Genomic DNA, 25,878 nt, shown 5'->3' with positions numbered 1-25,878 from the left:
GAGAAATAGACAGCGACATCCTGACACCTTATAGGAACCTGACACATACAATGATACCGTCATCCCCCGATCCCTTCATAGTGTTACTGTATAATGTCCCAGCATTCCCAGCAGTGTCACCTCTCCAGTCAGCAGCTCAATCATCTTGTAGATGAGTTCTAGGATCTTCTGGTCATTGATGTCCTCATGGATCAGGGGGTGAGGTGGAGGCCCCGTGATTGGGCTCAGGGGTCTTCCACATCCCTCAGACATAGGATCCTGACAGCGATCACTAGAGGTCTTCTTCACCACTGTGTAATCCTGGTTATGGAGAGACACATTAATAAATCTCACTCCAGACATTTCCAGAGTCCTCACCTCTCCAGTTCTGTCCACCTGTTATTCCCATAGATAAGAATGATGGAATGTGACGTCATCAGAATCTCTCACCTCTCCAGTGAGACGGAAGAGGATCTCTAGGGTGAGGTGTAATATCCTCTCCACCATCTTGTCTCTGTCCATATCCATCCTTGATGGGTAAATCAGGAAAATTCTCTTCTGTAGAAGATCTTCACTGAGAGGATCCGATATTGTAGAGACCTGAATGAGAAGAAGAAGATCCGATGTAACATCATAAGAATCCTGTGTAATAATACAATTACTGGAGATAATAAGGGAAACATATGAGGAGATTTATTATCTTACAGGGTTTAGTTTTCCTCCCCTGACATCTACTAATAAAACCTATATATTTAGGCCACAGACAACAAGCAGCTTCCTTCTCGGAGTCGGCAGCTGAACACGTTCCTCATAGACTCATCTTCCATAACGCTAATTCTCGTCTCATTACCGACACTGGAATCGGCATTAGCAATACTGCAGGAGAGATTCATTACACGCGACATGAGAAATAACTCCTTCATGATGAGGACGACATCTTCATCTTCTACTGCGGCTCTAGAGACAGATGTGGCCAGAGTCGGTCACTGCCTCCATCCCCACCGGCCGTCTATATGAAGGTTTCCCGTCTTCCCCGCACTGGAATCTTCTATCTATATGTAATATATGGGTACAACCCCAAGAACACAGTACCAACCGTGAAGCCTAGTGGGGGAAACATCATACTTTGGGGGGTGCTTTTCTGTAAAGGGGACGGGACAACTGCAACGTATTGAAGGAAGGATGGATGGGGTCTTGTATCGGGAGATTTTGGCCAAAAACCTCCTTCTCTCAGTAACAGCATTGAAGATGAGTGGAGGCTGGGTCTTAGAACAGAACAACGACCCAAAACACAGAGACAGGGAAACTAAGGAAAGAATAACACAGGGGGCGAAAGGGTTAATAGGACTCACAGGAGGAACCGGCCCAGAAAGCAGAAGATCCAGGAGTGTCTGCCACATATATGACTGCTCTGTGCACAGGACCTGTGATGAGGTCACAGGAGGGGAAGAGTCAGGGGTCACATGATCAGGGGCCTCAGTGTGTGCAGGACTCTGCTGTTCTGGTTGTCATGGTGCTGGATGAGGGGAAGTTTCTGTGGGGTCAGGAGGGGTTTACAGGGTGGATGTAGCAGAGCCGCGTGTGTACGAGGTGTACGGAGCGGAGCCGCGTGTGTACGAGGTGTACGGAGCGGAGCCGTGTGTGTACGAGGTGTACGGAGCAGAGCCGTGTGTGTACGAGGTGTACGGAGCAGAGCCGCGTGTGTACGAGGTGTACGGAGCGGAGCCGTGTGTGTACGAGGTGTATGGAGCGGAGCCGAGTGTGTACGAGTTGTACGGAGCGGAGCCGTGTGTGTACGAGGTGTACGGAGCGGAGCCGTGTGTGTACGAGTTGTACGGAGCGGAGCCGTGTGTGTACGAGGTGTACGGAGCGGAGCCGTGTGTGTACGAGGTGTACGGAGCGGAGCCGTGTGTGTACGAGGTGTACGGAGCGGAGCCGTGTGTGTACGAGTTGTACGGAGCGGAGCCGTGTGTGTACGAGGTGTACGGAGCGGAGCCGTGTGTGTACGAGGTGTACGGAGCGGAGCCGTGTGTGTACGAGGTGTACGGAGCGGAGCCGTGTGTGTACGAGTTGTACGGAGCGGAGCCGTGTGTGTACGAGGTGTACGGAGCGGAGCCGTGTGTGTACGAGGTGTACGGAGCGGAGCCGTGTGTGTACGAGGTGTACGGAGCGGAGCCGTGTGTGTACGAGGTGTACGGAGCGGAGCCGTGTGTGTACGAGGTGTACGGAGCGGAGCCGTGTGTGTACGAGTTGTACGGAGCGGAGCCGTGTGTGTACGAGGTGTACGGAGCGGAGCCGTGTGTGTACGAGGTGTACGGAGCGGAGCCGCGTGTGTACGAGGTGTACGGAGCGGAGCCGTGTGTGTACGAGTTGTACGGAGCGGAGCCGTGTGTGTACGAGGTGTACGGAGCGGAGCCGTGTGTGTACGAGGTGTACGGAGCGGAGCCGTGTGTGTACGAGGTGTACGGAGCGGAGCCGCGTGTGTACGAGGTGTACGGAGCGGAGCCGCGTGTGTACGAGTTGTACGGAGCGGAGCCGTGTGTACGAGGTGTACGGAGCGGAGCCGTGTGTGTACGAGGTGTACGGAGCGGAGCCGTGTGTGTACGAGGTGTACGGAGCGGAGCCGTGTGTGTACGAGGAGTACGGAGCGGAGCAGTGTGTGTACGAGGTGTACGGAGCGGAGCAGTGTGTGTACGAGGTGTACGGAGTGGAGCCGCGTGTGTACGAGGTGTACGGAGCGGAGCCGCGTGTGTACGAGTTGTACGGAGCGGAGCCGTGTGTGTACGAGGTGTACGGAGCGGAGCCGTGTGTGTACGAGTTGTACGGAGCGGAGTCGTATGTGTACGAGTTGTACGGAGCGGAGCCGTGTGTGTACGAGGTGTACGGAGCGGAGCCGCGTGTGTACGAGGTGTACGGAGCGGAGCCGTGTGTGTACGAGGTGTACGGAGCGGAGCCGTGTGTGTACGAGTTGTACGGAGCGGAGCCGCGTGTGTACGAGGTGTACGGAGCGGAGCCGTGTGTGTACGAGTTGTACGGAGCGGAGCCGTGTGTGTACGAGGTGTACGGAGCGGAGCGGTGTGTGTACGAGGTGTACGGAGCGGAGCCGTGTGTGTACGAGGTGTACGGAGCGGAGCCGCGTGTGTACGAGGTGTACGGAGCGGAGCCGTGTGTGTACGAGTTGTACGGAGCGGAGCCGTGTGTACGAGGTGTACGGAGCGGAGCCGTGTGTGTACGAGGTGTACGGAGCGGAGCCGTGTGTGTACGAGGTGTACGGAGCGGAGCCGTGTGTGTACGAGGAGTACGGAGCGGAGCAGTGTGTGTACGAGGTGTACGGAGCGGAGCCGCGTGTGTACGAGGTGTACGGAGCGGAGCCGTGTGTGTACGAGGTGTACGGAGCGGAGCCGTGTGTGTACGAGGTGTACGGAGCGGAGCCGTGTGTGTACGAGGTGTACGGAGCGGAGCCGTGTGTGTACGAGGTGTACGGAGCGGAGCCGTGTGTGTACGAGGTGTACGGAGCGGAGCCGTGTGTGTACGAGGTGTACGGAGCGGAGCCGTGTGTGTACGAGTTGTACGGAGCGGAGCCGTGTGTACGAGGTGTACGGAGCGGAGCCGTGTGTGTACGAGGTGTACGGAGCGGAGCCGTGTGTGTACGAGTTGTACGGAGCGGAGCCGTGTGTGTACGAGGTGTACGGAGCGGAGCCGTGTGTGTACGAGGTGTACGGAGCGGAGCCGTGTGTGTACGAGGTGTACGGAGAGGAGCCGTGTGTGTACGAGGAGTACGGAGCGGAGCAGTGTGTGTACGAGGTGTACGGAGCGGAGCCGCGTGTGTACGAGGTGTACGGAGCGGAGCCGCGTGTGTACGAGGTGTACGGAGCGGAGCCGTGTGTGTACGAGGTGTACGGAGCGGAGCCGTGTGTGTACGAGGTGTACGGAGCGGAGCCGTGTGTGTACGAGGTGTACGGAGCGGAGCCGCGTGTGTACGAGGTGTACGGAGCGGAGCCGTGTGTGTACGAGTTGTACGGAGCGGAGCCGTGTGTACGAGGTGTACGGAGCGGAGCCGTGTGTGTACGAGGTGTACGGAGCGGAGCCGTGTGTGTACGAGGTGTACGGAGCGGAGCCGTGTGTGTACGAGGTGTACGGAGAGGAGCCGTGTGTGTACGAGGAGTACGGAGCGGAGCAGTGTGTGTACGAGGTGTACGGAGCGGAGCAGTGTGTGTACGAGGTGTACGGAGCGGAGCCGTGTGTGTACGAGGTGTACGGAGCGGAGCCGTGTGTGTACGAGGTGTACGGAGCGGAGCCGTGTGTGTACGAGGTGTACGGAGAGGAGCCGTGTGTGTACGAGGAGTACGGAGCGGAGCAGTGTGTGTACGAGGTGTACGGAGCGGAGCCGCGTGTGTACGAGGTGTACGGAGCGGAGCCGTGTGTGTACGAGGTGTACGGAGCGGAGCCGTGTGTGTACGAGGTGTACGGAGCGGAGCCGTGTGTGTACGAGGTGTACGGAGCGGAGCCGTGTGTGTACGAGGTGTACGGAGCGGAGCCGCGTGTGTACGAGGTGTACGGAGCGGAGCCGTGTGTGTACAAGTTGTACGGAGCGGAGCCGTGTGTACGAGGTGTACGGAGCGGAGCCGTGTGTGTACGAGGTGTACGGAGCGGAGCCGTGTGTGTACGAGGTGTACGGAGCGGAGCCGTGTGTGTACGAGGTGTACGGAGAGGAGCCGTGTGTGTACGAGGAGTACGGAGCGGAGCAGTGTGTGTACGAGGTGTACGGAGCGGAGCCGCGTGTGTACGAGGTGTAAGGAGCGGAGCCGTGTGTGTACGAGGTGTACGGAGCGGAGCCGTGTGTGTACGAGGTGTACGGAGCGGAGCCGCGTGTGTACGAGGTGTACGGAGCGGAGCCGTGTGTGTACGAGTTGTACGGAGCGGAGCCGTGTGTACGAGGTGTACGGAGCGGAGCCGTGTGTGTACGAGGTGTACGGAGCGGAGCCGTGTGTGTACGAGGTGTACGGAGCGGAGCCGTGTGTGTACGAGGTGTACGGAGAGGAGCCGTGTGTGTACGAGGAGTACGGAGCGGAGCAGTGTGTGTACGAGGTGTACGGAGCGGAGCCGCGTGTGTACGAGGTGTAAGGAGCGGAGCCGTGTGTGTACGAGGTGTACGGAGCGGAGCCGTGTGTGTACGAGGTGGACGGAGCGGAGCCGCGTGTGTACGAGGTGTATGGAGCGGAGCCGTGTGTGTACGAGTTGTACGGAGCGGAGCCGAGTGTGTACGAGGTGTACGGAGCGGAGCCGTGTGTGTACGAGGTGTACGGAGCGGAGTCGTATGTGTACGAGGTGTATGGAGCGGAGCCGTGTGTGTACGAGGTGTACAAAGTGGAGCCGTGTGTGTACGAGGTGTACGGAGCGGAGCCGTGTGTGTACGAGGTGTACGGAGCGGAGCCGTGTGTGTACGAGGTGTACGGAGCGGAGCCGTATGTGTACGAGGTGTACGGAGCGGAGTCGTGTGTGTACGAGGTGTACGGAGCGGAGTCGTGTGTGTACGAGGTGTACGGAGCGGAGCCGTAGGTGTACGAGGTGTACGGAGCGGAGTCGTGTGTGTACGAGGTGTACGGAGCGGAGTCGTGTGTGTACGAGGTGTACGGAGTGGAGCCGCGTTTGTGTGGACCCCTCTGTGTACTCCCAGCTTCGGTCGCAGACGCCTCTGTGTATGCTGTATAAACCCATATACCCCCAGCTCCAGTCGCAGACCCCGCGTCTCACACTGTATACACCTGTATACCCCCAGCTTCAGTCTCAGACCTCTCAGTGTATGCTGTATACACCTGTATTCCCCCAGCTTCGATTGCAGACCCCTCAGTGTGCTCTTTATACACCCGTATACCCCCAGCTTCGTTCACAGACCCCGCGTCTCTCACACTGTATACACCCGTATACCCCCAGCTTCGGTCACAGACCCCTCTGTGTATGCTGTATACACCTGTATACCCACAGCTTCGGTCCCAGACCCCTCTGTGTACTCTGTATACACCCGTATGCCACCAACTTCAGTCACAGACCACTCTGTGTACACTGTATACACCCGTATACCCCCAGCTTCGGTCACAGACCCCTGTGTACACTGTATACACCCGTATACCCCCAGGTTCGGTCGCAGACCCCTGTGTATGCTGTATACACCTGTATACCCCCAGCTTTAGTCACAGACCCCCCTGTGTATCCTGTATGCACCCGTATACCCCCAACTTCAGTCGCAGACCCCTCTGTGTATGCTGTATGCACCCGTATACCCCCAGCTTCGGGCATAGACCCCTCCGTGTATGCTGTATACACCCGTATACCCCCAGCTTCGGTCGCAGACCCCTGTGTACTTTGTATACACCCGTATACCCCCAGCTTCAGTCGCAAACCCCTGTGTATGCTGTATACACCCGTATACCCCCAGCTTCGGTCACAGACCCCGCACATCTCACACTGTAGAACTGACGCCGGACACACACGGTAAAACTGCGGTCGTCTGTCTCTCATCTCTCACACTTATACTGATAACATAAGATGGAGTCAGACGAACCCTCCTACAAAACGTGAGAACAAAGTCATTACTACAGGACTGTGTGAGAAAGGGATTTATTCTACAAGAAACGCTGGGGCCACAAATGAGAATAACATAATGTCGTCATCTTCTCTTTCACCATAGATATTGGCAGTGAGGGCGACTTCCACTTTGCCGCAATGTGGATTTAGTGGCCATACATAAGTAGTTTACTAGCTTCTGAAAGCTTTCTGGAAGCCGGGAAGGCCTGGTTCCCAGTCAAAGGGTAGAAGGTTCCAGAACAACCGGTCCACCATACATCTGTGCTATCAGACACTTCACCTTCTCCCAAAGCCCAGAAACCACCGTACAAGACCACCAAATATGTCTCATGTCACCAGATATTCCACAGCCCCAAAACAGTCTCCTGAGATATTGGGAAAAATGCTGTGAATTTTTTCCGGTACATAATAGACTCTGTGCAATAGTTTTAAGGAGGTCTCCACAAGGGAAGTCTGGTGACTACCTTCTGATAGGGTGTCACAGCTACGATACCATTCATCAATTGACTGTTTAAACCCCAAATCCTCCTCCTACTGTAACATACTGTATACTTCAATTTTTTTATCATTTTGTGGAGAATTTATAGCATAGTAGATCAATGAGATCGTTCCCCTGCCCAAAGGGTCATTTAGACATTTATTTTCAAAACTCATTGCCCTGAGAGTAGTACCGCTCGGGAGGATCTGCTTTGCAAAGTGGAAGATCTGGTTCAGTCGCATTACCTCCCTAACTGGAGGTTCAAATGTTTGAACAAATTCCTGTCTGTCAAGTAAGATATTAAATGGGGAACACAAATGTTTAAGTATATGAATACCTTTCAGCTTCCACCAAGAAAAAAATTGTGGCTCAAGGCCTGGAGGGAACATGGGGTTTTGTAATATAGCTGTCAGGGGAGAAGGGCTTGATTGTAAGTTATATTTAAACCGGACTTTCCTCCAAAGAAGCAACGAGTGGACTGTAAAAGGAGCCACATTCATTAACCCCCGTGGAAGTCGGTCTGTGGTCCACATTAGGCCTGATAAAGAGAATGGTTTGGAGAGAAATGATTCCAGAATAACCCATCTCGGACTATTGGGATATGAACACGCACTTATTAATGGAGCAATCTGTGCCGACTTGTAATAAAGTGTAAAATTAGGGAGGGATAAACCCCCTTCTTTTCTGTGACGGAACATAAGTTTTTGCGCAATTCTGGGTTGTTTTCCGAGCCAAAGAAACTTAGACATCATGGAGTGTAAATGAGTGAACGTTCTGGCTGGTACCATAATTGGGAGGGACCTAAATAGATATAAGAAGCGAGGCAGTGACACCATTTTTAATGCATGTATTCTGCCGAGCCAGGATAACTTTGAGGAAGCCCATCTATCCAGGTCCCTCTGGAAGTTGTGGATCAGTGGAGTGTAATTCCACCTAAACAGAGGTGACCTGTTGGCTGTTAAGTTGATACCCAGATATGTGAGATAATGTTCTTTGTCTATAAACCCAAAATGGGAGGCTATATTAGTTTGCTCTGTCTTAGGAAAATTTACAAATAATGCTTCAGATTTATCAATGTTAATCTTTAACCCTGAGATCTTCTCAAATTTATGAAGGAGGGAAAACAAGTGAGGGAGTGTAGTGTGGGGACTTATTAATGTTAGCAGGAGATCATCCGCAAAGAGGCTGACTTTATATTGGTCTCCCATATTCTCAGGGCCCAGGATATTCTGATCTCTCCTTATTGCTTCCACAATGGGTTCCATTACAAGTGCAAAAAGATCCGGAGATAGAGGACAGCCCTGCCTGGTACCCTCTGAATATTAATTGGAGGGGGGTGTGGTGACGGGAGTTTTACATAAGCGATAGGGCTATCATATAACAATTGGAGGCACTTTATAAGTTTAGGGGAGATTTCGACTTCCGATAGAACCGTAAAGAGATATGTCCAGGACACCGAATCGGAAGCCCTCTCAGTATCTAATGCAAGCAGGAGAAGTCGCTTTCGCTGTAGGTTAGTTGTATGAATAATATTTAACGCTCTCCTAATATTATCTGGGGCCTGTCGCGCTGGTATAAAACCAACCTGACCCCGATGGATGAGGTGAGGGAGGATTTTATTGGTCCTGTTAGTCACAACGGATGTAAAGCTTTTGAAGTCAATGTATAAGAGGGATATAGGTCTATAATTTGTGGTGAGATGATCTTTCTTAGGATTAGGGATTACGGTTACATGCGCCACGTAGAGCTCAGGGGGCAGCTGTGAGCCATTTAGTAGTGAATTACAGAGGTTTTTATATGTGGTGTCAGCACATCGCTGCATTTTTTATAATATATTGCTGTAAGACCATCCGGCCCCGGGGCCTTTCCTCTTTTTAGTTTTTTGAGTGTTGAAACTATTTCCTCCTCAGAGATGTGTAAATGGAGTTGTTGTGCCGCGGACTCAGTCAGGTTAGGTAGATGTAGTGTGTGAAGGAATGACTCCAGTAGTGAGGGGGGTGATTGTGGGGGGAATACAAACTCTGGGGGTATTCATTATAAGTGCTATACATGACATCGGGGTGGGCTGAGAGCTGACCCTTAGGGTCTTTTATAGAGGAGATTATATGCAGTGACTCTCTCATTCTGAGCTTACGAGCGGCATCTTATTAGGCTTATTGGCATGGTGATAAAATGCGGCTTTACTCCAAGTTAGCGCCTCTCCGTTCTGGTGGTGAGAATGGCGTCTAATTGTCATTTCATATCTTGTATTTGTGTAGATAAGTATAGGGGTGAAGAGCGCTGATTGGCCAATTCTAACTCCTGCAGTTTCTCCTCCAGTCTGGGCTGTAATTCAGACCTTTCTTCTTCCTGTCGGCCGATAACTTATCACAGAACCGGGAATAGATTTTCTGTGCGCGAGTCACATTGCTCCAAGTGAGGCCTCCTCCGCTGTGTGAGTTTAGGGGAAATTTGTTATATCTTCTCTTATAGCGGTTACATTAGAGATTTGGGCATTTTAGCTCCTGGTGTGAAGTCGATAGCACAATCATATGCCGCCATATAGTAGACGGCCGGTAACTGGGGAGAATTCCCTCATGTGTGGGGTCTATTTCCCTCCAGAGAAATCACACATTACATTCCACACATAACACTGTGTAGAGAAGGCGGCGCGGGGTAATTGTGCCAGTAGTGAGGGGCGAATAATGGCGGGAATGTCACTGACTGAGGAGAAGGCTCCATGGAGGTCTGCACTCCGGAGATCATGTGACCCCTGACTCCTCCCCTCCTGTGACCTCATTACAGGTCCTGTGCACAGAGCAGCCATATATGTGGAGTGCGGCTCTGCAGGTTAGTGATGGGCAGTCTGGCTCTTCTGGCTCCTTTCCCCACTTTTCTCCCTCCTGTCCCTTCACTATAAAGCCTGGGCCTCATTATACAGCTGTACAGGGGTCTAGTGAAGGCTTTTTAGCCCTTTCCTCAGACTGTAGCTCCTGGGAACAGGCCCTCACTCCTGTCCCTTCACTATAACGCCTGGACCTCATTATACAGCTGTACAGGGGTCTAGTGAAGGCTTTTTAACCCTTTCCTCAGACTGTAGCTCCTGGGAACAGGCCCTCACTCCTGTCCCTTCACTATAAAGCCTGGGCCTCATTATACAGCTGTACAGGGGTCTAGTGAAGGCTTTTTAGCCCTTTCCTCAGACTGTAGCTCCTGGGAACAGGCCCTCCTGTCCCTTCACTATAAAGCCTGGGCCTCATTATACAGCTGTACAGGGGTCTAGTGAAGGCTTTTTAGCCCTTTCCTCAGACTGTGGTTCCTGGGCACAGGCCCTCACTCCTGTCCCTTCACTATAAAGCCTGGGCCTCATTATACAGCTGTACAGGGGTCTAGTGATGGCTTTTTAGCCCTTTCCTCAGACTGTAGCTCCTGGGAGCAGGCCCTCACTTCTGTCCCTTCACTATAAAGCCCAGGCCTCATTATACAGCTGTACAGGGGTCTAGTGAAGGCTTTTTAGCCCTTTCCTCAGACTGTAGCTCCTGGGAACAGGCCCTCCTGTCCCTTCACTATAAAGCCTGGGCCTCATTATACAGCTGTACAGGGGTCTAGTGAAGGCTTTTTAGCCCTTTCCTCAGACTGCAGCTCCTGGGATCAGGCCCTCACTCCTGTCCCTTCACTATAAAGTCTGGGCCTCGTTATACAGCTGTACAGGGGACTAGTGAAGGCTTTTTAGCCCTTTCCTCAGACTGCTGCTCCTGGGAGCAGGCCCTCACTCCAGTCCCTTCACTATAAAGCCTGGGCCTCATTATACAGCTGTACAGGGATCTAGTGAAGGCTTTTTAGCCCTTTCCTCAGACTGTAGCTCCTGGGAGCAGGCCCTCACTCCTGTCCCTTCACTATAAAGCCCAGGCCTCATTATACAGCTGTACAGGGGTCTAGTGAAGGCTTTTTAGCCCTTTCCTCAGACTGTAGCTCCTGGGAACAGACCCTCACTCCTATCCCTTCACTATAAAGTCTGGGCCTCATTATACAGCTGTACAGGGATCTAGTGAAGGCTTTTTAGCCCTTTCCTCAGACTGTAGCTCCTGGGAGCAGGCCCTCACTCCTGTCCCTTCACTATAAAGCCCAGGCCTCATTATACAGCTGTACAGGGGTCTAGTGAAGGCTTTTTAGCCCTTTCCTCAGACTGTAGCTCCTGGGAACAGGCCCTCCTGTCCCTTCACTATAAAGCCTGGGCCTCATTATACAGCTGTACAGGGGTCTAGTGAAGGCTTTTTAGCCCTTTCCTCAGACTGCAGCTCCTGGGATCAGGCCCTCACTCCTGTCCCTTCACTATAAAGTCTGGGCCTCGTTATACAGCTGTACAGGGGACTAGTGAAGGCTTTTTAGCCCTTTCCTCAGACTGTAGCTCCTGGGAACAGGCCTTCACTCCTGTCCCTTCACTATAAAGTCTGGGCCTCGTTAAACAGCTGTACAGGGGACTAGTGAAGGCTTTTTAGCCCTTTCCTCAGTCTGTAGCTCCTGGGCACAGGTCCTCACTCCTGTCCCTTCACTATAAAGCCTGGGTCCTCATTATACAGCTGTACAGGGGTCTAGTGAAGGCTTTTTAGCCCTTTCCTCAGAGTGTAGCTCCTGGGATCAGGCCCTCACTCCTGTCCCTTCACTATAAAGCCTGGGCCTCATTATACAGCTGTACAGGGGTCTAGTGAAGGCTTTTTAGCCCTTTCCTCAGACTGTAGCTCCTGGTCACCATGTGATCTCACCATAACCCTAACAAGCTAATTAAGGTGTGAAATCTTGGTCAAAATGATCTCAGTACACAAATCTCCAAGGGTGCCCAAAGTTTTGCATCGCCCCTTTTTCCTTTTTGTAATTATGAAATTGTAAAAAAGTCTATATATATATATTTTTTTTTTATTATTATTTTTGCCTAAAATACAAAGGCCATGTGTCATCTTAGAGGTTCGGCCTTTTAGAGATCATTTCATCTTCATCTTACTACTGCTCACAATAACGGTCATTTTGACCCGGGGCGCCCACACTTTTACATGCCACTGTCGATGCTTCATTCCGCTGGTGCTCAATATTTAATAGGGTCTTACTATTAAACTTAATGAAAAGTTTGGTGAATTCCTTTGAGCTGTTATTACTAGAGATGAGCGAATATCGTCGGAGAAGTTGTTATTGGCTAATATCACTTAGGCCTGTTTCACACATCCGTTTGTGTCCATCAGTCAAAATCCGCCGTTTTGCAAAAAAAAAACGGATCCGCCATTTTTCTTGGCGGATCCGTTTTTCTTCTCATTGAGTTGCATTACCGGCGGATCTTGACGCATGGCCATCCGTTGGATCCGTTTTTTTGCGGATCCTCCAAAATTTTGACGTCCGCCGACATGGCCGAACGGACCATGCAACGTTTTTTCGGGCGGCAGGATCTGCACTTCTCACTGCGCATGCCCGAAAGACTTCACTCAGCCGGAAATTTAACCCTAAACTCTGTTCTCGCGGCTGAAAAATTTCTCTCACTCTCTCTCTTGCTCTTGCTCTCTCCTTCCCTGGGCAGCGGTTCCTTTAAAATTCTTCCTTTGATGGATCCGTTAAAATAACGGTCCGGTGACAAACGTTGTGGTCAGTACAGGAACGGATCCGCTAGCCGCAATTTTAGCGGATTTTGACTGAACAAAAAAACTGATGTGTCAAACATGCCTTACCGAATAGCTGCATCGGGACCCCGGATCCCTGGAGCGCTCCCGATAATCAGCTGCATGTGTCGCCCTCCATGCAGGTGCTGTGACTATCACACAGCGCGACACACGCAGCTGATTATCGGGAGCGCTCCAGCACACTGAGTCCTGCACACACTGAGGCCCCTGATCATGTGACCCCTGACTCCTCCCCTCCTGTGACCTCATCACAGGTCCTGTGCACAGAGCAGTCATATATGTGGCGGACACTCCTGGATCTTCTGCTTTCTGGGCCGATTCCTCCTGTGAGTCCTATTAACCCTTTTGCTCCCTGTATTCTCCTTTCTGACAGGGCAATATCTGAATTCGGACAGTGTGAGAGGAATTTAAGCAATGTGGAAGGAAAAAATGACAATTGTACTTTTTTCCTCACAAAAATGTGACTATAGGCCCAAAATTGGCAGCGCAACAAATCCTTATTTTCCCCACTGTAGTTTGTAGACTCCATATACAGATCCCTTAAGTGTGAAAAGAGCTGAATTCCCCACTTAAGTTATTGCATTTTGGAAATTGCCCCCACTGGGAATTTATCTCCAGGTAAAGGCACAATTGTGTCTCCATGGGGGTTGTGCTCACAGCCCAACATCGTGCGGCCTCCAAAGAAATGCCACCCCACACCATTACTGACCACTGCCAAACCGGTCATGCTGAAGGATGTTGCAGGCAGCAGATCGCTCTCCACGGCGTCTCCAGACTCAGTCACGGCTGTCACATGTGCTCAGTGTGAACCTGCTTCCATCTGTGAAGAGCACAGGGCTCCAGTGGCGAATTTGCCAATCCTGGTGTTCTGTGGCAAATGCCAAGCGTCCTGTACGGTGTTGGGCTGTGAGCACAACCCCCATCTGTGGACGTCGGGCCCTCAAACCATCCTAATGGAGTCAGTTTCTAACCATTTGTGCAGACACATGAACATTTGTGGCCTGCTGAAGATCATTTTGCAGGTCTCTGGCAGTGCTCCTCCTGTTCCTTCTTGCATAAAGGCGGAGGTAGCGATCCTGCTGCTGGGTTGTTGCCCTCATATACCCCCTCCACATCGCCTGTCTCCTGGTAGCGCCTCCAGCCTCTGGACACTATACTGACAGACACAGCAAACCTTCTTGCCACAACTCGCATTGATGTGCCATCCTGGATGAGCTGCACTGCCTGAGCCACTTGTGTGTGTTGTAGAGTCCGTCTCATGTTACCACGAGTGTGAAAGCACAACCAACATTCAAGTGACCAAAACATCAGCCAGAAAGCATTGGTACTGAGATGTGGTCTGTGGTCCCCACCTGCAGAACCACTCCTTTATTGAGGGTGTCTTGATAATTGCCAATAATTTCCATCTGTTGTCTATTCCATTTGCACAACAGCATGTGACATTGATGGTCAGTCAGTGTTGCTTCCTAAGTGGACAGTTTGATTTCACAGAAGTTTGATTTACTTGGAGTTATATTCTGTTGTTTAAGTGTTCCCGTTATTTTTTGAACAGTGTATATAGATAGATTTTTTTTTCTTTACGTTGGAGGGTCCAATTCCAGCTATTGCTGTGGGATCTGTGATTTCTATCTACTCCACTGTGTACAGGATAATAGAGTATAATAAAGTAGTTATGGACGTGACGTAACTAACATTGTGCAGTGACTCTGCTTTCCATATAGTGATGGATGTTTCTTGTTGCTGAAACTGAGATATTTTTTCCACTTTAAACCTTTTTTAAACCCCTCTGATCAGTGCGATCATACAACATACAAGCCTCTGATGGCTCCGGTGATGCCCTGTACTGCTGTAGTGCCGTGTATCATCACTGCCTGTCAGTGTAATACTAACGGCCCCATACACGTGAGATCAGAGTTGGCTGATCGGTCATTTGGCAGACGGCGATCTCTCCCGACTCCCCCATACACACAAATATTCCAGCTTTCCTGTGGACTGTATGAGAGAGTCGCCTCCAGACTCCTCTAGAGGAGGATTATCTACAGGAAGAACAGATGGATTATCCTCTGAAATTCAGGATGCCGGATCCTTCTCTGCCCTGACATCATCTGTCGGGAGGCCCCCAAATACATTATATGGTCGGCCAAACCCCCCGAAATCAGTGCTTTCATGGAACTTTAGTCTAATGTGTATGGGGGCGTTATAAGGTAACTTATTGGACGCTGCCTCTGGCCCGGCCTAATAGACCTTCATACTTTGCAGCCCAGACCCCATTATTAGGCATGTAAGTATCGGAGTAACTAGGCCGCCCCATACTATCGAGTACTTGGAGGCGGGGGGCATCCAGCCAAACTCTGTCACACCTTCTTAGATGTCATGTTTGCTTTTCACAGCAGCAAGTGGTTTTGTTGAAGCCTCATCTGTGCCGTCCCTGCGGTGTACATCTATGTTCTGGGGCCCAAAAAGATTCATTTCTTTTTAATAAAAGTTTAACATGTTAAAAATTATAAAATGTGTCTTCTGCTTTTTGCATAATTTTTTCTTCTTACAAGAATTGTTGGAGCCAATTTTTCTTTAGAAACATTTTAATATCGGCTTTTTCTGGAGTTTTTCTTGTAATATAGGAAAGTCTAAGGCCAGAAATAAACCCCATAAATCACTGTACATGGAGACTTTGGGATCAGATCATTTCTGTCCGTTGTGATTGTGGAAGCTAAAAATCTTTTCTAAACGCCTCAAACTTCTGTGTGTGACTCAGAGCTGAGATCTAACGTGATAGAAGATTCCAGTGCGGGGAAGACGGGAAACCTTCATATAGACGGCCGGTGGGGATGGAGGCAGTGACCGACTCTGGCCAAATCTGTCTCTAGAGCCGCAGTAGAAGATGAAGATGTCGTCCTCATCATGAAGGAGTTATTTCTCATGTCGCGTGTAATGAATATCTCCTGCAGTATTGCTAATGCCGATTCCAGTGTCGGTAATGAGACGAGAATTAGCGTTATGGAAGATGAGTCTATGAGGAACCTGTTCAGCTGCCGACTCCGAGGAGGAAACTGCTTGTTGTCTGTGGCCTAAATATATAGGTTTTATTAGTAGATGTCAGGGAAGAAAACTAAACCCTGTAAGATAATAAATCTCCTCATATGTTTCCCTTATTATCTCCAGTAATTGTATTATTACACAGGATTCTTATGATGTTACATCGGATCATCTTCTTCTCATTCAGGTCTCTACAATATTGGATCCTCTCAGTGAAGATCTTCTACAGAAGAGAATTTTCCTGATTTACCCATCAAGGATGGATATGGACAGAGACAAGATGGCGGAGAGGATGTTACACCTCACCCTAGAGATCCTCTTCCGTCTCACTGGAGAGGTGAGAGATTCTGATGACGTCACATTACATCATTCTTATCTATGGGAATAACAGATGGACAGAACTGGAGAGGTGAGGACTCTGGAAATGTCTGGAGTGAGATTTATTAATGTGTCTCTCCATAACCAGGATTACACAGTGGTGAAGAAAACCTCTAGTGATCGCTGTCAGGACCCTATGTCTGAGGGATGGAGAAGACCCCTGAGCCCAATCACGGGGCCTCCACCTCACCCCCTGATCCATGAGGACATCAATGACCAGAAGATCCTAGAACTCACCTACAAGATGATTGAGCTGCAGACTGGAGAGGTGACACTGCTGGGAATGCTGGGACATTATACAGTAATACAATGAAGGGATCGGGGGATGACGGTATCATTGTATGTGTCAGGTTCCTATAAGGTGTCAGGATGTCGCTGTCTATTTCTCCATGGAGGAGTGGGAGTATTTAGAAGGACACAGAGATCTGTACAAGGACGTCATAATGGAGGTTCCCCAGCCCCTCACATCACCAGGTAATAGACAGGACTAAATACACACGGCCTATAATTATCTGTATGTAGAGAATGAATTCAGTCCCTGTATGTGTTTCCTCCAGATCTATCCAGTAAGAGGACAACACCAGAGAGATGTCCCCGTCCGCTTCTTCCACAGGACTGTAACCAAGAAGATCCGAGTGCTCCTCAGGATCATCAGGTAGATGGAGAGAAGGTGTCAGGAGATCTCCCCTATGATGTGTAGACGGCTGTGAAGGTCTTGTGCTCAGTCTTGTTTTATCCACCAGTATTATATGTTTTATACTTGTGTAATGAGAACGGTGGAGATGGCAGGATTAGAGCTGATCATAGATGGGACTTCTCCATCTGTCGGTGACTTTTACAATATCTTTTTCAGGGTGAAGATCTGACCCATATTAATACTACAGAGACATATGTGAGGGATGATGAGCGGTGTAAAGAGGAGATTCCCACATATGACTACCCAGGTGAGTAGTGACCACTGAATGCAGAGAAGTCACAGATTCCTCTCAGTCACCGGCTGTGGCTGCTTTATCGGTGGTGTAGTCCGGCCGTATTACCATGATCACCATTTTGCCTCTAGATCACAACTTTCTCCTCCACCAAAACTGTGGTTTGCCACAGGTTTTGGAGTAGTGGATCCCTGTTGGTCTGCAGGGGCCCTTGTGGCATCTGTGTGGATCGAGCTCAGGATAAAAATATCTTTTTTATCCTTATACTTAATGGCAAGCAGCTCTCCATTGTGTAAAGCCCCTGACTGCCCCTTTCGGAACTTTTTGCTGACCAATGATTGTGGAAACCCCTGACTGTTTTTGTGAATGATCCCACAAGCCCCTATGTTATTTCCAACCAGACTTTTAAATAGGGGTATGCTGGTGTAGTAGTTGTCAACATTCAGATTGTAGCCTTTTTGTAAAAATGGAGTTATCAGCTCCCAAACCATTTTTCCCCGATGTCCCCAGATAAGTAGGGCATCCTGGTGGGTTTAGTTGGCTTTCTTTCCCCTCATAAATGTGTAAAGCTGATGTGTATCCGGTTGAACTCTCGCACATTTTATAGAACTTTATTCTGAACCTTGCCCTCTTAGAAGGAATAAATTGCTTGAGGTGCAGTCTTCCTCTGAATTTTACAAGGGACTCATCAATGGAAATGTTTTCTGTTGGGGTGTAAAGCTTTAAGAACTTTTCTGTCAAGTCTTCGATGATGGGTCTGATTTTGAATAGTCTGTCATGTTCTGGGGCATTTCTGGGCAGGCATTGACTAGTGTCGTTAAAATGCCAAAATCTGAAACTGTGGAAAAAAATAAAGCTATGAAGGGGTATAGGGGAATACCCGAGATACAAAGCCATTTGGTTTGACCCCCGGCTGACTGAACTGCTAAGTCTACGGAATTTTGGACAGTGGAGAAGAATAGGTATATGGTATGTGTCGCTGTTGCTAGATCAGGGGTGGGGAACCTCAGGCCCCAGGGCCATTTACGGCCCTCGATGACCTTTTATCAGGCCCCCCGAGCAGATTCTCAGGGACTGCATTCTTGGGCAGGGAGCTGTATTTTGATTGCCACAAGCTCATTAATTTTTCTTGCTCTGTGAGCACATACATGCAGTGTTCACTACTGAACATTGAAGGGCATGCAATGAAAGATTAAGCCAGTACCACAGTCAGGATGTACTTTGTGGGCAGAGTTTGTACGGCCCCCGAAGGATGGTATAATTATCCAAATGGCCCTTGGCAGAAAAAAGATTCCCCACCGCTGTGCTAGATGGTGAGACATTTAAAACATTTGAAACACTTAGGGAAGAGTTCCCTTTGGAGCATACTATGTTTTACCAGTATCTGCAGCTGCGACACGCATTCTCTAGACAGTGGAGAAAGTCACCGATAGTGATACAGAATGACAGTATGTTGGATACGCTTGGCCCCCAGAGGGGCACTAGGGGTCTTATATCGATAATTCACAGGGGATTGCTGGATATGTTTTTGGATAGACACCCATTGATGGCTAGATCCAAATGGACAAGGGATTTGGGAGACACATCGGATGAGCAGTGGGAGTCGGTTTTACAATATGTCCCTAGAATATCTATGAGTGGATCTGGGAGGGGGTCGCAGTTATACACTATACATGGGGTATACAGGACACCTGTGTGGATGAAAAAGGCTGGACTAAGGGCAGACTCTGGATGTCCGAGATGTACGATGGATGAAGCTGATATCCTTCATATGCTATGGTCTTGTCCATGATTACAGGCATTTTGGTTCGGGGTCCTAAATTTAGTGGAAAGAGTGTCGGAAGCAAATATTTCTCGAGATCCATTGACGTGTATTTTAGGACATGTAGAGGAGGTGGCGTTGGATGAATGGGGTAGGCCAGCAATAGCCAGACTGCTTTATGTTGCAAAGAAGACTATCACGTTGCACTGGTTAGATCAGTGTTTCTCAACTCCAGTCCTCAAGACCCTCCAACAGGTCATGTTTTCAGGATTTCCTTAGTATTGCACAGGTGATGCTATTAATGCTTGAGCAGGTGAGCAGGTGATGAAATTATCACCTGTGCAATACTAAGGAAATCCTGAAAACATGAACTGTTGGTGGGTCTTGAGGACTGGAGTTGAGAAACACTGTGTTAGATGAAAATCCTCCTACTAGGAAGGAATTTGTAAAAAAGAGTTAATTTTGTAATCCTTATGGAGCGAAGCGTCTACTTGAAAAGATGAACCACTACGAGAATATCTGGGGGGGCTGGTTGGACTTTCCCGGATTGGCTTCCGCAGAACTCATCAAAAATAGGATATTAGGGTTATAAAAAAGTGTACAACATTGTAATGCATGGCTAAGGATTGTAGATGCGTGACGGGGGGGTTCTTGTTATGGGAAGGGGGAGGGATGTGTTTGGTGTATTTGCATTTATTAAAAAATGGGGAAAGTATTATAATTTGTACTCTAATGTATACTTATGTATGTAATACTATCCTGTATGCTTTCTTCAATACTTTCTTCGCTGTCAGAACATAAAAGTGCATAAGCCTCCTCCACTATAAAACTGAAGGGCCATTTTATAAGTTTTCATTTTTTTTTCAAAAATACAAAACTGCGACGTGACTGACGTGACCAAATTATTGGGCAGACAATTGAGTAAAACCTAATTCTTTACCCTACCCCTAACTTTAGAAGAAACCCTAACCCTAAGTTTAGCCTAACAGTTACCCTAACTTTAGCCCCAACACTAACCCTAACTATAGCATTAACTGTAACCTGCCTTATCTGTTTTTTTATTTGATATTTGGGAGGCAGAATGAACCAACAGTTGAACACCGCACACTACTGGCTCATCCAACAAAGTTTTCTATTAGACTGTGAACTGTCATTGTCTTGGTAAATAATTAAAGTTTTTTGCATAGCTTGCCATTTTTATGGACAGTTTACTTTTTAGTAACCCCCCATTGTATCCCCCGGGGCTCCTAATGATTTTTGTAATTACCTTGCGTTGCCAATTCTGCCTGTGAGCGGCGTTATGCAGGTAGCTGATTCCGGGTCACGTGACCCCCAGACTGCAGCCGCCGCTAACATCCGCTGATGTCATGTCAATTTCCTGACTCTGGAAATTGATGTGACATCATCAGCAAGGCGTGACCCAGCGTCAACACACTGCTGTCACTCATCAAGAGTCACAGCAGTGTGTGGGCGGTGCTGCACCACACGTCACAGCCCCGTCACTCTGCAGCATCTGTCTTCTCACCCATCAAGAGTGACGGGACTGTGCAGGGGGTGGACAGGGCTATGTAGGGGGTGGACAGGCTGTCTGTCGGCTATGCAGTGGGTGGACAGGCTGCACGGGGCTCTGCGGGCTGCTGTGCGGGGGAGTGGGTGAGCCGTGTCAGGGTCTGCAGGCTGTCTGCTGGCTATGTGGGGGGTGGACGGGCCGTGTTTGGGTCTGCGGGCTGTCTGCCAGCTGTGCGGGGGGTGGGCAGGCCGTGCGGGGTCTACGGGCTGTCTGCCAGCTGTGCGGGGGGTGGACGGGCCATGTGGGGGTCTACGGGCTGTCTGCCAGCTGTGCGGGGGGTGGACGGGCCATGTGGGGGTCTGCGGGCTGTCTGCTGGCTGTGCAGGGGGTGGACCGGCCTTGTGAGGGTCTGCGGGCTTTATGCCGGCTGTGCGGGTGGGTGGGCAGGCTGTGCGGTTTTGCCAGGGCTGTGCGGGGGGGTCTGCGTGCTGTGCGGGTGGTGCCGGGGCTGTGCGGGTGTGTGTGAGTGTGTGTGCATGTGTGTTTATGCAGGCAGGCATTGTCCGATGGGACTACAAGTCCCATCGAGTTATGCCTGCTACACTGTCAGTGAGTGACACATTAGCCAATGATGAGACAGTAGTAGTCCCATCTTCCGGCTAATGTGTTGAATGTAAAAAAAAACACATACAGAACATACAACATATAGAACATACATATAACATTTAACACATAACAGAGTACAATCACCTAATTACATGAAGCCATCGATCTCCTGTAATAAAAATAAAATAATAAAGCAACCTATACTCACCTTTCCGCTGTAGTCCAGGTAATAACGAGGGTCCAAAGACTATCTCCCATATAGAGCAGTCGCATCAGCTGATACGACCGCTCTCCAGGGGCCCCAGCAATGAAATGACAGGCAGAGGTAATCCTCCGCTGTGTATCCCTCCGCCGCCGGGAAAGAGGTCCCGTAACCCTAACCATAATCCTAATTCTCATGCAGCATTGCTGTAAAGTGAGAGCCTGAACTCATGTAACCTCAGTGATGCACTGCAGGAGCCATTGTCTCCTGTCAGTTCATCACTGGGAGGCCCACTCACCTGATGTCACTGTTCTGTAGGGGAGATCGTCGTGGGACACTTGTTATTAATTGGACTGTGTCGGACAGGGAGTATACGGTTTGCTTGTTTATTTCATTACTTTTTATTACAGGAGACCAAGGGCATCGCTTGGATCTGGGCGTGCAAAAAAAATATGAATTCCATGTTGTGTTTTATTTCATTAAAATACTTTATTCTTATGTGTGTGTGTTTTTTTAACCCTTTATTACTGTAAGGTTAATAATGGATAGGTGTCTTATTGACGCCTCTCCATTATTAACCGGGCCATTTTCCAATAGCAAGCTGACATTAACCCCTTATTACCCCATATCCCACCGTTACATGGGAGTGGGAAGAGAGGGGCTAAGTGCCAGAATTGGCGCATCTTATAGATGCGCCATTTCTGGGGCGACTGCGGGCTGGTATTTGTAGCCAGGGGGGTCCAATATCTATGGCCCTTTCCTATGCTATGAATATCAGCCCGCAGCTGTCTGCGTAGCCTTTCTGGCTATAAAATTGTGTGGGACCCCATGTCATTTTTTGGGGGATCTCCTATTTTAATAGCCAGTAAAGGCTATGAAGACAGCTGCCAGCTGATATTCATAGCCTGGGAAAAGGCCATGGGTATTATCCCCTTCCCAGGCTACAAATATTGTCCCCTGGCCGTCGGCTTTCACCCTCTGGCACAGAAAATTGCGTGGTAGCCCACGCCATTTTTTTTTATTTTTTAAAATGAAACATTGTTCATTAATAAACATGGATATGGAAATATCTATAGAAATATCTGGAAATATCTATGGATATATCTATAGATAGTATAGATAGATATATGGATAGATAGATATATGGATCTATCTATCCCATATCTATCTATCCCATATCTGTATCTATTTATTTATCTATCTATCCCATATCTCTCTATCTGTGTGTGTAATGGAGTGTGGGTTGGACAAATGTAAAAGAGGAGGTCGGACAGAAATGACATCACAAATCATTTTTTGTTAAATAACATACCTTTATTTGGCTTACAAAAACTCATAGCAATCTGTATGTGAAAAACATGAAAAAACACATGAAAAGCGCATCAATAACGCACCTGCATTATCTGCCAAGAGCTGCGGATTCTGTGTGGAATAATCCGCCCTGGAATCCGCCCGGTGTGCACACAGCCTTATAGCTCTCAGCACTATAACGGTGTGTACACGGGGACTTATTATTAAGAACGTCTGTGTCTGTGCGCGCTCCTGTGTGTGTGCGCTCATGATGCTTGCAATGTGTTTTATGTGAACACGTGGCGGATTGTGCTGCCGATTTTTCTGTGTGGATTTTGTTATATCCGCAGGTAAAATGACCGGCGTTTCACCTGCGGATTTATAGTGGATTTTGTGCGGCTTTCACCTGCGGATTCTTATAATGGAGCAGGTGTAAAACGCTGCGGAATCCGCACAAAGAATTGACATGCTGCAGAAATGAACCCTCAGCGTTTATGCTGCGGATTTTCTGCACCATGTGCACAGCGGTTTTTGTTTTACATTGACTATAATGGTACTGTACAATGCAGGAGAATCTGCTGCGGATCCGCAGGGCCAAATCCACTGCGGATCTACAGTAGAATCCACAACGTGTGCACAGACCCTTACAATAAGATGCTTCAGATTGAAGAGAGAGGAGGGAGGGGTTTGGGTGTGTTTTGGAGTGGGTGTGCTAGGTGCTGGCTTACAGGCCAGTGCAATGCATCATGGAACTTGTAGTATTAGAGCACAGTAAGTTGGGAGAAAGGAAGTTGTCGATTAAGCCCATGAGACCTGGAGCCAGCACTGAAATTGTGCTGCTAGAGCATCATAAAAGGTAATATTGCTAAAATAAACACAGTGGATGTTTTTAGTGGCACATAATAACAAGATTTATGAAAAAAAATTACAGTAGTGGGCAACTTCTTTAAGTAGAAATGTTCAAAAATATAAAACTCAATGATATTTCATGAAAGAAAATTGTTCTTTGTCTTGGCAGATGACTGTAACAGGAGTTCAAAAGAACAGCTGACATCTTTAATTTTTAAATCTGATGATCTTGAGATCCTACAAGATACAACTGAAGTGATTGCTATTACTCCAGATATACCATCATCCATTCACAGCAAAGATCTGTCATCTGATCCTATGAAACAGGTCCCATCTTCTGATTCATTACTGACTACTAAGGAAACTCAAAGTCACAAAAGAGGCATTAAAAAACAAACTGCTCCTAAAGCAAAAAATTCATTTTCTTGTTCAGATTGCGGGAAATCTTTTAACAACAAATCTCATTTTGTTACACACCAGAGAATGCACACAGGGGAGAAGCCTTTTTCCTGTTCAGAATGTGGGAGATGTTTTGCAGATAAATTACATTTTGCCACTCACCATAGAACTCACACAGGGGAGAAGCCTTTTTCCTGTTCAGAATGTGGGAAATGTTTTAACCAGAAATCAGATTTGGTTAATCATCATAGAACTCACACAGGGGAGAAGCCTTTTTCCTGTTCAGAATGTGGGAAATGTTTTAACCAGAAATCAAATTTGGTTAAACACCAGAGAACTCACACAGGGGAGAAGCCTTTTTCCTGTTCAGATTGTGGGAAATGTTTTAAGCAGAAATCATATTTTGTTAAACACCAGAGAACTCACACAGGGGAGAAGCCTTTTTCCTGTTCAGAATGTGGGAAATGTTTTAACCAGAAATCAAGTTTGGTTAGACACCAGAGAACTCACACAGGGGAGAAGCCTTTTTCCTGTTCATATTGTGGGAAATGTTTTAACCAGAAATCACATTTTGTTAAACACCAGAGAACTCACACAGGGGAGAAGCCTTTTTCCTGTTCAGAATGTGGGAAATGTTTTAACCAGAAATCAGATTTGGTTGATCACCATAGAATTCACACTGGGGAGAAGCCTTTTTCCTGTTCAGATTGTGGGAAATGTTTTAAGCAGAAATCATATTTTGTTAAACACCAGAGAACTCACACAGGGGAGAAGCCTTTTTCCTGTTCAGATTGTGGGAAATGTTTTAACCGGAAATCAAATTTAGTTAAACACCAGAGAATTCACACAGGGGAGAAGCCTTTTTCCTGTTCAGAATGTGGGAAATGTTTTGCAGATAAATCACATTTTGTTACTCACCATAGAACTCACACAGGGGAGAAGCCTTTTTCCTGTTCAGAATGTGGGAAATGTTTTAACCAGAAAGGGGTTCTTGCTAAGCACCAAAGAACTCACACAGGAGAAAAACCTTTTTGATGTTTAGAATGTGGGAAATGTTTTACTCAGATTTCAAGTCTTGTTACACATAAGAGAATTCACACAGCAGAGAAGCCATATTCATGTTCAGAATGTGGGAAATGTTTTAAATGGAAAATAGATCTTGATCGCCATCAAAGATCGCACACAGGAGAGAAGCCTTTTTTCCTGTTCAGAATGTGGGAAATGTTTTAACCGGAAAGCGATTCTTGTTAGACATCAGAGACATCACACAGACGAGAAGCCATTTTCATTTTCTTAATGTGGGAAATATTTTACTTGGAAATCAACTGTTAATAAACATCATAGATTGTGGGAAATTTTTTAACAAGAAATCTTATTTTGTTACCAGAGAATGCACACAGGGGAGAAGCCTTTTTCCTATTCAGACTGTGGGAAATGTTTTGCAGATAAATCACATTTTGTTACTTACCATACAACTCACACAGGGAAGAAGCCTTTTTCCTCTTCAGAATGTGGGAAATGTTTTAACCAGAAATCAGATTTGGTTAATCACCATAGAACTCACACAGGGGAGAAGCCTTTTTCCTCTTCAGAATGTGGGAAATGTGTTAACCAGAAAGGGGATCTTGTTAAGCACCAAAGAACTCACAGGAGAGAAGCCTTTTTCATGTTTAGAATGTGGGAAATGTTTTGCAGATAAATCACATTTTGTTACTCAGCATAGAACTCACACGGGGGAAAAGCCTTTTTCCTGTTCAGATTGTGGGAAATGTTTTAACCAGAAGTCAAATTTGGTTGATCACCAGAGAACTCACATAGGAGAGAAGCTTTTTTCATGTTCAGAATGTGGGAAATGTTTTACTCAGAATTCAAGTCTTGATACACATGAGAGAATTCACACAGCAGAGAAGCTGGGGAAAAAAAAACCAAAAAACCAAAAAACCAGGGGAAGAGTCTTGAGGAGATCATTTGCATATTCCCAGTGCCTTCTGGGATAAGTGAAGAGTCTCCGCGAGCTCAACGATCACTGGGTTTTGGCCGTTGCAGCTGAAAAGAGGAAATCGGAAAACCAGGGGAAGAGTCTTGAGGAGATCATTTGCATATTCCCAGTGCCTTCTGGGATAAGTGAAGAGTCTCCGCGAGCTCAACGATCACTGGGTTTTGGCCGTTGCAGCTGAAAAGAGGAAATCGGAAAACCAGGGGAAGAGTCTTGAGGAGATCATTTGCATATTCA

At 48.2% G+C, this 25,878-nt stretch overlaps 2 protein-coding genes across 2 annotated transcripts in view; one reads left to right on the top strand and one right to left on the bottom strand.

The window, feature by feature from the left end:
- The window catches only part of LOC141082428 (oocyte zinc finger protein XlCOF29-like), a 219,796-nt gene extending 200,979 nt beyond the window's left edge, over positions 1-18,817 (bottom strand). The window contains exons 1-2 of the mRNA XM_073566370.1: positions 18,719-18,817; positions 121-300 (exon numbers count right to left, since the gene is read on the bottom strand). Of these exons, the coding sequence (XP_073422471.1) occupies positions 121-300; positions 18,719-18,817 (279 nt within the window). The remainder of the gene's footprint in view (positions 1-120; positions 301-18,718) is intronic.
- Positions 18,818-23,033: 4,216 nt separating this feature from the next.
- On the top strand, positions 23,034-24,680 carry LOC141082271 (uncharacterized). Its single transcript, XM_073566212.1, has one exon. The coding sequence runs from the start codon at positions 23,376-23,378 to the stop codon at positions 24,678-24,680; it is 1,305 nt and encodes a 434-aa protein (XP_073422313.1). The 5' UTR covers positions 23,034-23,375.
- Positions 24,681-25,878: the final 1,198 nt, after the last annotated feature.

This window comes from Dendrobates tinctorius, unplaced genomic scaffold, assembly GCF_039654945.1.
Source record: "Dendrobates tinctorius isolate UK_male_01 unplaced genomic scaffold, ASM3965494v1 ptg000017l, whole genome shotgun sequence".
In the NCBI taxonomy this organism is placed as follows: domain Eukaryota; kingdom Metazoa; phylum Chordata; class Amphibia; order Anura; family Dendrobatidae; genus Dendrobates; species Dendrobates tinctorius.
Note: the sequence above shows the minus strand (reverse complement) of the source record. Positions and strands in the feature narration are given on the sequence as shown.

What these genes read in the sequence shown, in the direction of transcription:
- LOC141082271 (XM_073566212.1), top strand. Translation starts at nt 23,376, where the DNA reads ATGATATTTCATGAAAGAAAATTGTTCTTTGTCTTGGCAGATGACTGT.